At 40.0% G+C, this 12,363-nt stretch overlaps 1 protein-coding gene across 1 annotated transcript in view; it reads right to left on the bottom strand.

The window, feature by feature from the left end:
• Window positions 1-12,363, bottom strand: part of cpxm2 (carboxypeptidase X (M14 family), member 2) — a 28,717-nt gene that overhangs the window by 11,696 nt on the left and 4,658 nt on the right. Inside the window, exons 3-5 of the mRNA XM_039789323.1 lie at window positions 7,610-7,719; window positions 4,977-5,116; window positions 374-458 (exon numbers count right to left, since the gene is read on the bottom strand). Coding sequence (XP_039645257.1) covers window positions 374-458; window positions 4,977-5,116; window positions 7,610-7,719 — 335 coding nt within the window. The remainder of the gene's footprint in view (window positions 1-373; window positions 459-4,976; window positions 5,117-7,609; window positions 7,720-12,363) is intronic.

Genomic DNA, 12,363 nt, shown 5'->3' with positions numbered 1-12,363 from the left:
CAATAAATTCCCATCTATTCAATTACATCAAGTGCTGAGACTGTAAGTCTGACAATGAGCCAGAATCAGACTCCCATCTGCTTGAGGATCATCAGTATTTACTACTGCCTCCCAGCTCATTAAGCTTGGAAATAAGCAAAGACGTAAATCTTCCTCTGTAATGACTGTCAGACAAGAATTCATTTTTCTATTATGCTCCAGTCAACAAGGGACACACGAAACAAGTCTCCTTAAGAAGCTAGTTTACGCGGAGAAAGAGTAACAATGCTTGAGCTCAAAAGTTATTATCACACTGTAAAGTGTGATAATAATTGCCTACTTTGTGGATATTTGTCAGGAGAAAGTAGTTTTAAATGTCATGATTGTTACTCACCAAGTCCTTGGAGCCGTTCTTCAGTGTTATCCAGGTGTGACTGTCATTGCTCACCATCACCTTATACGAGGTCACCCAATCGCTCCTGTTAGTGTGAGAAAATCAGGGCATGAGAGGAAGAAAAGAAATATCCAATCAGGCTGAATTCAATGCAAATGAGGTGACTGTGAGGAAGTCGCTCAACACATACTCGAACACGCTTCGTTCTCACAGGATAGAAGTCTGTTTAAAAGTAGCACAATGAAAGAGGAGGTCAAATAATTTATATTAGTAGTATATACTTATATCAAGTGTCACTTGAGCCTCTTACTGCTTAAAGTTTTGAAACATGAGCAACAGTGAAGTTTGTCATGCAGATGAATTCATTTTAACTGGGTCGAGTTTTGGTTCTGAGTTCCAGAATACGTTGGCCAGATGATTGTAGTGAATTTCCATTTTGTTTCACTTCATTCATTCATTCATTTATTCATTTGAATCGCTGAACAAATCAGAAATGTTGGCGGTGATTCAGGGGTCTAGGACCAGGCTAACAATGCTCTGGATTATTTATGTGAGTGAGGCATGAGTCATGAATTCGAAAAAACACAGTAAATGTTAAAAGAATAGTTTGACTTCTTGGAAAATGCGCTTTCTTAGATGAGAAGATTGATACCACTACCACGTCTGTACGTTAAATATGACACTACATATAAACGTCAACTGAATAAACAACCTTAAGGCCCTGACACACCAACCCGATAATAGGCCGTCGCACAGTCTGGCGAGGTCGGTGACTCAAGTCTGTTTAGTGTGTTCCGTGCCGTCGTCCGTCGGAGGGGCCGTCGGCCTTCATTTTGGCCAACCTGACTTGCTGGGTCGGAGAGCGGGCAGTCGGACTCAATGACCAATCTGATTGGTGGAGTGCTAACCCGGAAATGGCGAGCGGAATGAGTGACGAACGCCTCTCAAAATCTGACGAAAATCTTTTAAACTGACCTTTGTCGATCTAAAATGAAGACAGATTCAGCAACTGTATGGCCTATGTCTCGCTTAAAATGTTTTCAGAAACACGTTTCAGTGAACTATTTTCGTAAAATATGAGATTGTATATCGAACAAGCCGCCATTATCGGTCAGCTGGAGAAGCCAGACCCACGTGATGCGTTTGTAATTTTCAGTTTTCATTTTTTTGTATTACGTCTCGCGCACGCGCAGAACGTACGTTCAAGTTGGCGTCGCTTCGGTGTGTTCCAAGGCACTTTTTGGACCTCGGGGAGCCGACTGATCAATCCGACTGCCTTTTCTGCTGACGGTCGGGTTGGTGTGTCAGGGCCATTAAACTTCTCAAATTAGCATTTCAAAAATCTTGGCTATGGCCCTGGCAACAATAACGTAGCTATGACAAAAAAAATGCAGACTTAATAATCACTGTGATAGATTACAAATATCAAGCAAGTTAAAAAGTCTTCTAAGAGATTTTCATAACAGGTGGAGATAAATGGAAAGAAATTGCTGTCTGGTACAGAAAGTTTAGGAGCTAAACACACTGGTATTGTCCATTTAAAAAGTATCTTAGAACACATCACAATAATACGATGCTTTTATGTCTGTCTGCAAAAATACTTCACAGGTGATTTAATGTCCCATCACGCCAGACAGAGCTCTACCCACGTGAGCAGTAGGTCGGTTGATAGTGACTTCCATGCTTCTGGATAAAGGCATCAGGGCTGAGCTGGTCAAGCCTGGTAAGAATTCCCAGTTCTGCTAATTAGAGCGCTGTTGTAGACAGAAACCCCGGAGCTGACACCGCAGACAGTTACATGCCCTACAGAGCTAATTGCGGGAGAAATTCTGTCTCGGGCATCGGTGTCTTCCGCGCCCTCAGATAGTGCTATGTCCTAGAAGGAAAATTACCAACACAGCCTGATAAAGTATCTCCCAATGCTCTACTACACAGCAGTTTTCAGAAGTCTGCGCCTATCCTTTCCAATTAAGAAGGACAAAGGACAAACATTTTCAAATATTATTACGGAGCAAGGTCAGAGTAGGTAGATGGTAGGGAAAAATGTGAACAAAAGCATGTGTTGGTTTTCTTGGTGGCTATAGGACCCTGGTTAAATGCAAATACAACTTGTCCCTTTAGTTTATCAAGGCTGCTTTCTAAGAAGGCATATTTTATTTTAAGTTTCCTATTTGAAAATGCTTCCACCAAAGCCATTATGACAAAATACTATTTACTGTAGGCAACACACACCTATACAGTGGGGAGGAGATTTCTGTATTGTTCTCCGACACAATAAGAGCTTAAAGTTAGGTCTAGCATAATATAGAATCCAGTTTTGTTGAAGAGTGGGCTGAATAATTCAAGGTGAATCACCTTAACTACGTTTGTTCGTAACGAAACACACGCAGACGCACACGCGCGCACACACACACACACACACAATTCTATGAGATTTCAGAGGGGATTTCTTAAGAGCTCATGGACTCAAGTATGTACTTTACAGTATGCGACCATAAGTGTCACACACTAAAACTCACATACTGGGTTAATTTTTCCCACTGCCAAATGAGTATTTAAAAAAGAAAAACAAACAAATGTGCCACGTCATAGGGTCAATAGTTGCTGTTATAATATATTCTGGCTCTTTTTAATAAGCCTTTGTTCTCACCCATACTGGGTCAAGTTTGGGTACTGGATAAAGTGTAGTCAAATATTTGACCACGGGCTTTTTAGCGTCAGAAAAGGTGTTACTCTACAATTATACATGATTGTACATCTTTTAACTTAATCTTAAAAACAACCCACTCTGGCACAGTAATTGAAGCGATGAGATGCATATTTGGGTTCTAAATTTTGAGTAAATGTCTTCATATTCAAAAAAGATGCGGCAGGCTTATGTACTGATGAGCTGAGGCTGAGGCTGAGGCTAACGATGTCACAGACACACAGCAGACTCATCCCATGTTGTAGTCAGTATACACTTACAGTAAATATAATTAAAGTGTTCAAATGTGTTCAGTTCAAATCCCTACTTGTTATATCATTCTTATCTCCCTCATCTGAGTGGATTGAACAAGCTTACAGTGCAGTAAAAAACACTTCTCCTGTGTTATTTTTAAAATGCACTGCCCTTTTAAGAGAGATGAAAGAATGAGGCTGTACTCTAATCAATCAAACTCATAAATCCTTAATCCCACAGTGAAGGGATCAGAAAAGAAAAGGGCAAACGCCAGTGAAGGTTCTACGCCATGTGGACAAGATTGAAAAGCTTGTTTTGTTTATATTTGGGCAGTAAAATTTTCCAGTTGGGTTTACAGGAAAATCCAAGACTCATTTAGAATTCTGGAACAATTATTGCTGTCTGTCTGCTTCTAGTTTTCATTTCCCGTAGTTATTTTGAAACTCATGCCATATATAATTACATTTTTGGCTGCTAACTGTGTTGGGATTTTTATAGCCATGTTATCTCAACAACTATTGGATAGATTGCCATGAAATTTGGTCCACACTTTCATGTCCCATCAGTCTCAACTGTACTTTGGTGCTAATTGCCAATTATTAGCATGCTGACATGCTACACTAAGATGATGAACATGGTAAACATTATATTTGCTAAACGTTGGCATGTTAGCATCATCATTGTGAGCATTTTAGCACGCTGGCATTAGCTCAAAGCACTGCTGTGTTTACAGTAAGTACAGCCTCACAGAGCTGTACGAGCATGTTTGTACACTCTGTCTCTGACTTATAAAAACTTCATGATGCCAACCTGTGCTTTAAATGAACTTCTAATATAAGTATATCACTAATAAAAAACAGTGGTAGCAAAATGCAGGTTATTGAAGCAAAAAGCGTTTCATGGATGGCATGACATATCTACTTTCCTCATACTGTATTTTTCATTTATTTTATCCTTTTCTAATATGGACTATAGGGATCCATATTAAATGTGCTGGATTATCAAGATATGTGAGAGGTTTCCTTCCTTGTTCTACAAAAATGAGTGTCCTCTAATGCAGGGGTCGTCAACATGTTTGAAGCCAAGGACCCCTTAACTGCGAGAAAGACAGAGCAGGGACCCCCTACTACATATTGTATTAAATTAAGTTGCATATTGAACTGGGCATACAATAATGTGTGGGCAGCCATAAAGCCTTTCTACATACCATTTTAGTGCATATAATACTGAGCTATTAAAATAATTGTTGTTACAGTGAATCCTTAGGATGAACTGTATCTGTGGGTGGCTACCTTAGTGACTAACTATAGGCCAGTAAGCTTATAATCAGTGTGTTTTTTTGCTTCCAAATAGGCTGATTTATATTTGCTAATAATTTGTTGGATTCATGGTAAGACATTTTCATCTTTGAAAAACCTTAGACAGTGTGTGGGAGTTTTTTTGCAACTTTTGACTTACTTTTCCCCCTTCCCTGTCTCCTGTTATAGATGTGCAAAGAATTTTTCTATAATGAAAAACTTTAAAAAAAATTAACACTGAGGACCTGAGAACTGGCATGAAATCCATCCCCCAGAATTATCCTTTAATGTTAGCTTGGACAAGAAAATCTTCATTCTCAACCATGTGCAACTCTCCATGCGTGTCTGTAGGGTTCCTACTCACGACCAGAGGGAGCTTCTGCCTTGTGTGATGACCCCTGTAAACTTAGTCAGCCTCCTGGCGTCCACCTCGAACCACTGCAGCGGGTCATCTCTGCCAGCACACCAGGCCCCGTCATAGAGGTCATCTTCATAAAGGCCAGCCTGCGGTCCAGAAAACAGCGTAGATCATAACTTTATCCCAGATGTCCATGTGGTAACACAAACACGCAATCTATGTTTGGTGCAACACACTGACTAGTATTGCTGACCACCTCCGCTTTGCTTGCATTTGTCAAATATTTATTAAAGGTCACTATGTTGACAGTCAAGGCTGATATGTTTAGATTTTAACCTCTGAATCTAAAATATGCTGTCAAGATAAGAATCAGCTTAGCTGCAGTAGATCAATGTTTCTTTTACCATGATAAAGGCAGCACTGTAAACGTTATAAAACAGGCTACATCACTCAAAGCAGACTGGATCATACTTAATGGAGTGAACAAGGGAAAAACAAAGCCAGTGAAGTTGAGATACGGGAATGATTGCAGGACACATCTGCGATACAGGGCTGAGCATTGAAAAAAACATCTAAGCTATTTTCCGTTTCCCAGAATTCAACAGTTTTGGTGTACGTGCTACTGATGGATCACAAGGACACATTTTCTGGACACTTGCTCAGTTCAACAGCTGAAAATGTTAAACTAATTATAATGCTACACCCTCTATGAAGCCCATACTCTACCAGTTGACACTGTTGGCTCAGAGCAAGATGTGTGAACAGTCACACACATGCTGTGTGTGTCCTTCATCTTCTTCATCCAACTGCTAAGATTATGATGACATACTGCACTGTAAAAGCTGAGTGCATGCTATCACTGTCTCTTTATCATGACTGTCAAGTCTCTTTGAAGTACACCACTCAAATAATGTCAAGAAGAATGTGACTTGACATTTTCCGTACAAATGTACATTAAGTTAGGATTGGAATGGGTGTGAAACACAGTGATGATCTGACAAATTTGTGAATTATATTAGGTTAATACTCAACATCACTGTGTTGTGTCTAATTCATTATAAAGTGTTTACATTACATTAAAAGTATTTTATCAAAGTCAAACATGAAGAAAGTTAGGGATTTAGAATTAGTCCTGTACATATGAAGTTGCCTCAGAGAAAAACTGGATTTCTGGAAGAATGTATCTAAGTTACAATTATAACTCTGTAAACAAACACAACAAACATGTACACAGCTCCCAAATCTGAAAGTCGCGTGGCTCTGTGCTTGAAACAAGCTGTGAGGTCTATCCAACATCCTGTCAGGATGCAGGTTTGAAATGGAAAAGACAAAAATGTGTTCATACTTTTATTCACATGCTGCTAGGAGAAGCATGTTCCAGCCATAAGAAGTAAGTGTCCAGCGGCCTTGAACCACATCCTGAAGCAAAAATGCATGCCTAGGTTTACTGTTGAATGATTTGTAATGATTCTGCAAGTAAATAGGCCTACTTCTGCCAAGGAGGGTCTGTTTTATGTACCATTTCTCTGTCAGTTAGCAGAATATCTAATAAAAAAAAGAAAAAATAACGTTAACAGATTTGAATTAATATGAATGTCATGGAACGGGGATTACATTTGGTACCAATTCAGATCCAGGTGCAGACCCAGGACCTTTCATTACTTGAATGAACACAATCTGGCACATGATGTATCCCATACTTGTCTGTCACTATATGTATTTTGCTGCAGGATAAGTTTAACTTTCCAAACACTTCTATTACAAATTTAGACGGTGTTAAGCGATGTCTAGCATTTCAATTGTTCATGTTTCACTGCCATCTCCAAATATGAAAAAAGGAAAGTTAAATTCCTCACATCACATAACTCTTGGTGTCTGGAATCAAACAAACTGTAGCAGCTACAAAAAGTGGAGAAAAAAAACCAAGCTACATGGCCACAAGCCTGATTCAACAGGCAACATCTGCTTTCTATGTTTTTCTCATGATTTACAGATAATTGTTCTCTATAATGGACACTACTGTATCTGCCCCTCTATGATTCTTGAGAGGCACTGACATACACAGGGGTGCACACACACCACACCAAACAACACATCCCTTGTTTTGTTGATTTCCTGACACATAATGCCTTGTGTGGATTAAGAGCAGTGCAGCCTGCAGTACATGAAGCGCGCTGCAGACTGTACACATGCTAATACCCTCAAAGCACAGCTTGCACTAACAGGAAATTCCTCTTTTCCCAGATACCAATCTTTTTTGTTAGTCTTGGGGATGTGCCCCTGGTACGACGGCAACACTATCACTTTCTCTGTTGAGTTGCCGCTGCGAGCTCATGATAATGTCATCCACATTTAACTGAACAAAAGTCAGTTATCGCAGGCGACATCTTTCCACGGAGCTTGAACATGAACTTAAACTGATTCTAAAATTAAAAGATGCTATCTCTGGATCATATTACTTTTGTATTGCTAATTTGTGGGGGGAAATGAGGCTTCCAGAAGCATTCAAACAAAGGTGAAATTGTATAATGCGAGTCACAACATTTCTGGTACGCTTACCCAAGCTTCCAACACTTTGAGTCTTTGAAAAGCGCTATATAAATTAAATTTATTATTATTACTTTACATTCCCATCTCACCTGAATGTTAAGTCGACCTCTGTGTGCACCAAGGCCGTAGCGTTTCGTAGTTGAAGCATGAAGCTGGAAATCATCAATCTTCAATGTCTCCAGTCCCATGGGAGGGCATTCTGGGTAACGAGAGTGACAAATTAGCCTGTGCTTTCTGCACAGTACAGTATAGCTCCTTGACTCAACAGTAATAAGCTAATTTAGACTTTTCACAGTGAGCTCAAATATGTGAACCAAACGAAGACAGCAGCTGCACTCTGTGTTTGTTACTGAGAAGATAATAGGTGCTCTATACTGCAAACATAACCGACACAACACACATAGTGAACAAGGAACAGTTTAATAAAGGTTCAAATTAAAGCAGAATGTGATTGTGATAGCGACCATTATCAGTGATGCTGTTTCTTCATTCTGCCTCCAAACCAAACACAACAATTACTCAAGATGCAAAACTCATTACATCTTGAGTTATTGTTGTCAAAGCACGTGTCCTTTGCAGCTAATTTGATCACCTGTAGGAACAAATCAGGAAAAGTTCATTTTCACACTTCTGTCTCTAAACAACTCATTTTCTCCAAACCTGGAAAATCAAACTACAAAAGGTGAGTATGTGTGAAGGAAATGGAGCTTAACAGCGTGACAGAGGCTTTGATGTCTAAACTGCTATGAATTTCAAAATGTGTCAATCTTCATGAATGATTAATGACTGTACACTATGAACACTTTCTTTTTCTAATTTTGCAATGCACGCCTATCACAGCCATCTAACTGCACAATGAATACATAATTAAATTGGTGAAATGGAATATCATGAAAGGGCAAAAATGGGAAATTGCAGCAGCTACAAACCTGTCAAGCATGAGGTATTGGTAAAAAAATAAATAAAAAAAATAAGAAGGTCTATTCTCATATTGTTGATCACCTACATTTACTTAATGCATGCCCACTCTATGCTGAAACATTGGTACACATGCTAGACTGAGAGGGTTTTGGTGCCAGTGCTATTAGCAGATATTGGATAAGCTGACAAACGGGTCAAAATAATAAAAAAGTTGTGTGATCCTTCAAGACCTTTTGCACAACATAGTTCCCTTAGAGCACTCTAGCACTTTTAAATTGCTCTTCCAAAAAGTTGTGGGACAGATAGTTAAAAAAGAAAAGAAATTAAAGCAGAAGAGGCTGATTTATCCTGACTTTTGATTCGCAATTTCCCATAAAGCAACCTGATACTGCCTTTGTGTTTCACCCTCCCTGCCCAATAAACTCCACTGTGTTTCAAATTCTATGCCCTTGGGTTTATAATGCAGGATGTCTGTTTTTTTTTGAGTCTCCAAGCCAACACTCAAATAACCCTGATGACATCACTATGACCTCATCAGGGTTATTTGAGTTATCTTCTCAGACCTGTCAGACCTAACTACTGTAGATGATGATACTACTGATACTGTGCAGGCATCCTCCCAGCCCAGACCACAGGACATGAGAGATCTTCAATGCAATGAGTCCCATATTTCTTACATGTATATTAACCGGCAGTGCTGATGATGGCAATAAGTCATCGATATGACAAATCATCTTGTAATTAACTCCTTGAGTATGGCAATTATCCAGTAACACCCACTGATGCCACAGCAATGGTTTGGCAGGCATGCAGCTGTCTTCAAGGCACTATTTTAGAAAAACACAGTCCTTAAAAAGAGAAAACTGCACATCACTTAAGAATGTTTTCATTTGCTGCTGGAGGGAGTTTGCCGTTCATTTGAACAAATGCCTGTCTTTAAGTGATTGCAGAAACTGAGTTGGTGTTCACTAAATAGAGCTCTTTGTGTGAGATTGGCTCATCCTTTACACTACAATGGATATCAGCCAGTGAGTGCTAAATGGGAAAATCAAGGTTGATGAGTGAAATTCCAGCTGCCCAACGGCTCTTTGGGTCAGATCATGCTGTTTGCAGACTTGCCCGGATCACAGCGATAGAAATTCAAAGCAAGAATTGTGCACTGATCTGTTTGTACATGCAGCATATGCTGCACATGCTGGTGTCATACAGCAAATGAACACCCAGAAGTGTAATAGGCACAAAGAAGACAAAGACATTTTCTTTAAAGAAATACTGTGGCTTAGACTTTTGCTTTTACAGGATGTATGCATTCTGTACTGCATTAGTTTTTGACCCATAAATGAAGCTGCCTTTGCATTGTATATAACTGTTACAGCAGCCTGATATGTCTGAGACACTGGAGACCGTCAATCACATGAACCAGGATTTGTTAAGAAGCCAGAGAAAAAGATGATCTGCATCCAAAATCCACACATGCATGAGGCAATTTATGTTTGGTGCATTAAGCAAACATAGCTTGAGAGCAAATTAATGCATGCTGTAAAACTGAGGTGTAAAAGTTGATTAACAAGCTTCTGGTAAGACCAGTTAGTGTAGTAGTCACAGTAACTCTATACAGCAATAAAACATTCGTGTTGATCTACTTGTGACCCTGTATTCCTATAAATAGTATCAGACACATACTGTAAGGCCACAGGCTTTCTGAATGGAGTGAACATATTATGGCCGGGACACATATAGCCGACGACCGACCGTTGACAGAAAACCCCGTCGATATGATCAGTCGCGTCCCCGAGGTCCAAAAAACTGCCACAGAACAGACCAAAAAGACGAGAGGAGACGAGACGTAATACATCTCTATAACAGCAGGCGGCGCTAATCTGTAATGTTGCCCAAGAAATGAAAACCGGCAGCTGATTGGACGAACGCGTCACATGGGTTTGTTTTCTCCGGAAATTGAAAGCCAGACTGTCATGGCGGCCGTTCAGAATACGATCTCATATTGTACTAAAATAGTTCACTGAAACGTGTTTCTGAAAACATTTTAAGCGAGAAATAGGCCGTGCAGTTGCTGAATCTGTCTTCATTTCAGCTCAACAAAGGTCAGTTTAAAAGATTTTCATCAGATTTTGAGAGACTGTAGTCACCTCATTCCGCTCGCCATTTCCGGGTGAGTCCCGACTTCCCTGCCGCCGACCGAACATGTCAGGTCGGCCAAAATGAACGCCGACAGCCCCCCAGACGGACGACGGCACGGGACACACCGAACAGATTTGAGTCACTGACCTCGCCAGACTGTCCCACGGCCGATAATCGGCCTGATGTGTCCCGGCCATTAGGGACAACCCAGCCCTCTAAGCAGGGTGCCTGCCATGTTGCAAAGCCCTAAATCATTATCCCCATCTGAATGCAATCCTTTGCAAGAGGACCCACACAGGAACACAGCATTTGGCCTTAACAATATTGTTTAATATTAACATCTGGTGGTACAGTATTGAAATATGTTACGTGTATGATTCATTCACATTATCACGTTTATCTACTGTAAGTTTTAAACTGCTTTCATCAAGGTGGAGGGTGGGGGTGTGGCCTTGACCAACTGCCACTTTGCTCGTTTGAAAGCCATGATGTCTCTCTCTAAATATGGTAAATAAATGGCAATTGCAGGATATCAGCTCATTGAATTTCCATGTTGCCCAAAAACATGTAAGTCTGAACAACTTTTCTGGCTATGCGCCCAGCAAACGACTTTCAATTGAATGAATCGGTTGCCCTCTTGGAACACTTTTCAATTCATAATGCATGTGTAATTGGGACTGCAAGTAGGAAATGACAAACATGTCTTGTGGTGAGGTTACTTACTTACTTGTGATAAAACCATTGAAATGTTTATCCGTGAAATTCTGCAAAATAGGTTATAGTACTGACTTAGCATTGTCAGTTGTTTGCTGATATCTATCTAGAGTTTAAAAACATTAGCTAACGTTAGCCACCATAAGCTACTGGTCATACCTGACCAAAACAGCAAATCTCCTCAGTGTATTTCATTATTGATTGTGGGTTCAGCTTTTAATTTGTAAGAAGAAGATTGTATTATTTCTTCTTTCAAAAGTTCATGGTCTCGCTCTAACGACACACTGTGACATAGTGTACTTAACCCCCAAATCATCATTGTACATCAACCCAGGATACAATTTGGACTTTTCTACAGCCTCTGTGACTGCACAGATGTGACAAACTGTGTTATCTGAGCAGAAACATCTTGTTTCAACACATTTCTGTCCAACGGGAATAATGAATGAGCCGTTGAGACATCCGCTGAATCAAACTTTGAAATACCTCGCTGGTCTCAGACCGCAGTTTAATGAATTCCCTATTGTTTTGGTATGTGTGGACGTGGCAGGCAATGAGGTTCTGCTACACCTCCAACAGTGGCCGGTGTCAGAATGCATAATTAAAAGTTTTGAGGCTGAACGATTTCTGAAACGTTAATGCAGCTCTTGATATATAGAAAGTGTATTATTTTTTACATTTAACATAAATCAGCTGCAACCAGGAGATGCTGAAACAAAGTTGGAAAACAGATTGGTGTTGAGTCACAGTTTCAGCAGTGAAAAGTGAAACATGATTTTGGGAGCCTGAGCCTTCACGATCTTGACTGCCTGGGCTTCTTGGTGCCAGGCGTGTCGGCATGGAGTTACCATTTTCCAACACACATGAATATCCAACTTTCTGCTCCCATTCTTGAGTGCCAAATTAAAAATGGCAACCTTTCTGTCTGTCTCAGTAAGTTACTTACAATAGCTTCAACATAAACACATAAATTCACAGTTGGCTACCACAGCCTCTCTTAATCTCCAAGAATTATTAAATACAGCTTCCCGTTATGCTAGAAATGTCTGACACTGTGTAAATAAGTTTA

This window comes from Perca fluviatilis, chromosome 21 (assembly GCF_010015445.1).
Source record: "Perca fluviatilis chromosome 21, GENO_Pfluv_1.0, whole genome shotgun sequence".
Classification (NCBI taxonomy): Eukaryota; Metazoa; Chordata; class Actinopteri; order Perciformes; family Percidae; genus Perca; species Perca fluviatilis.
This window is presented reverse-complemented; position numbering and strand designations above follow the sequence as displayed.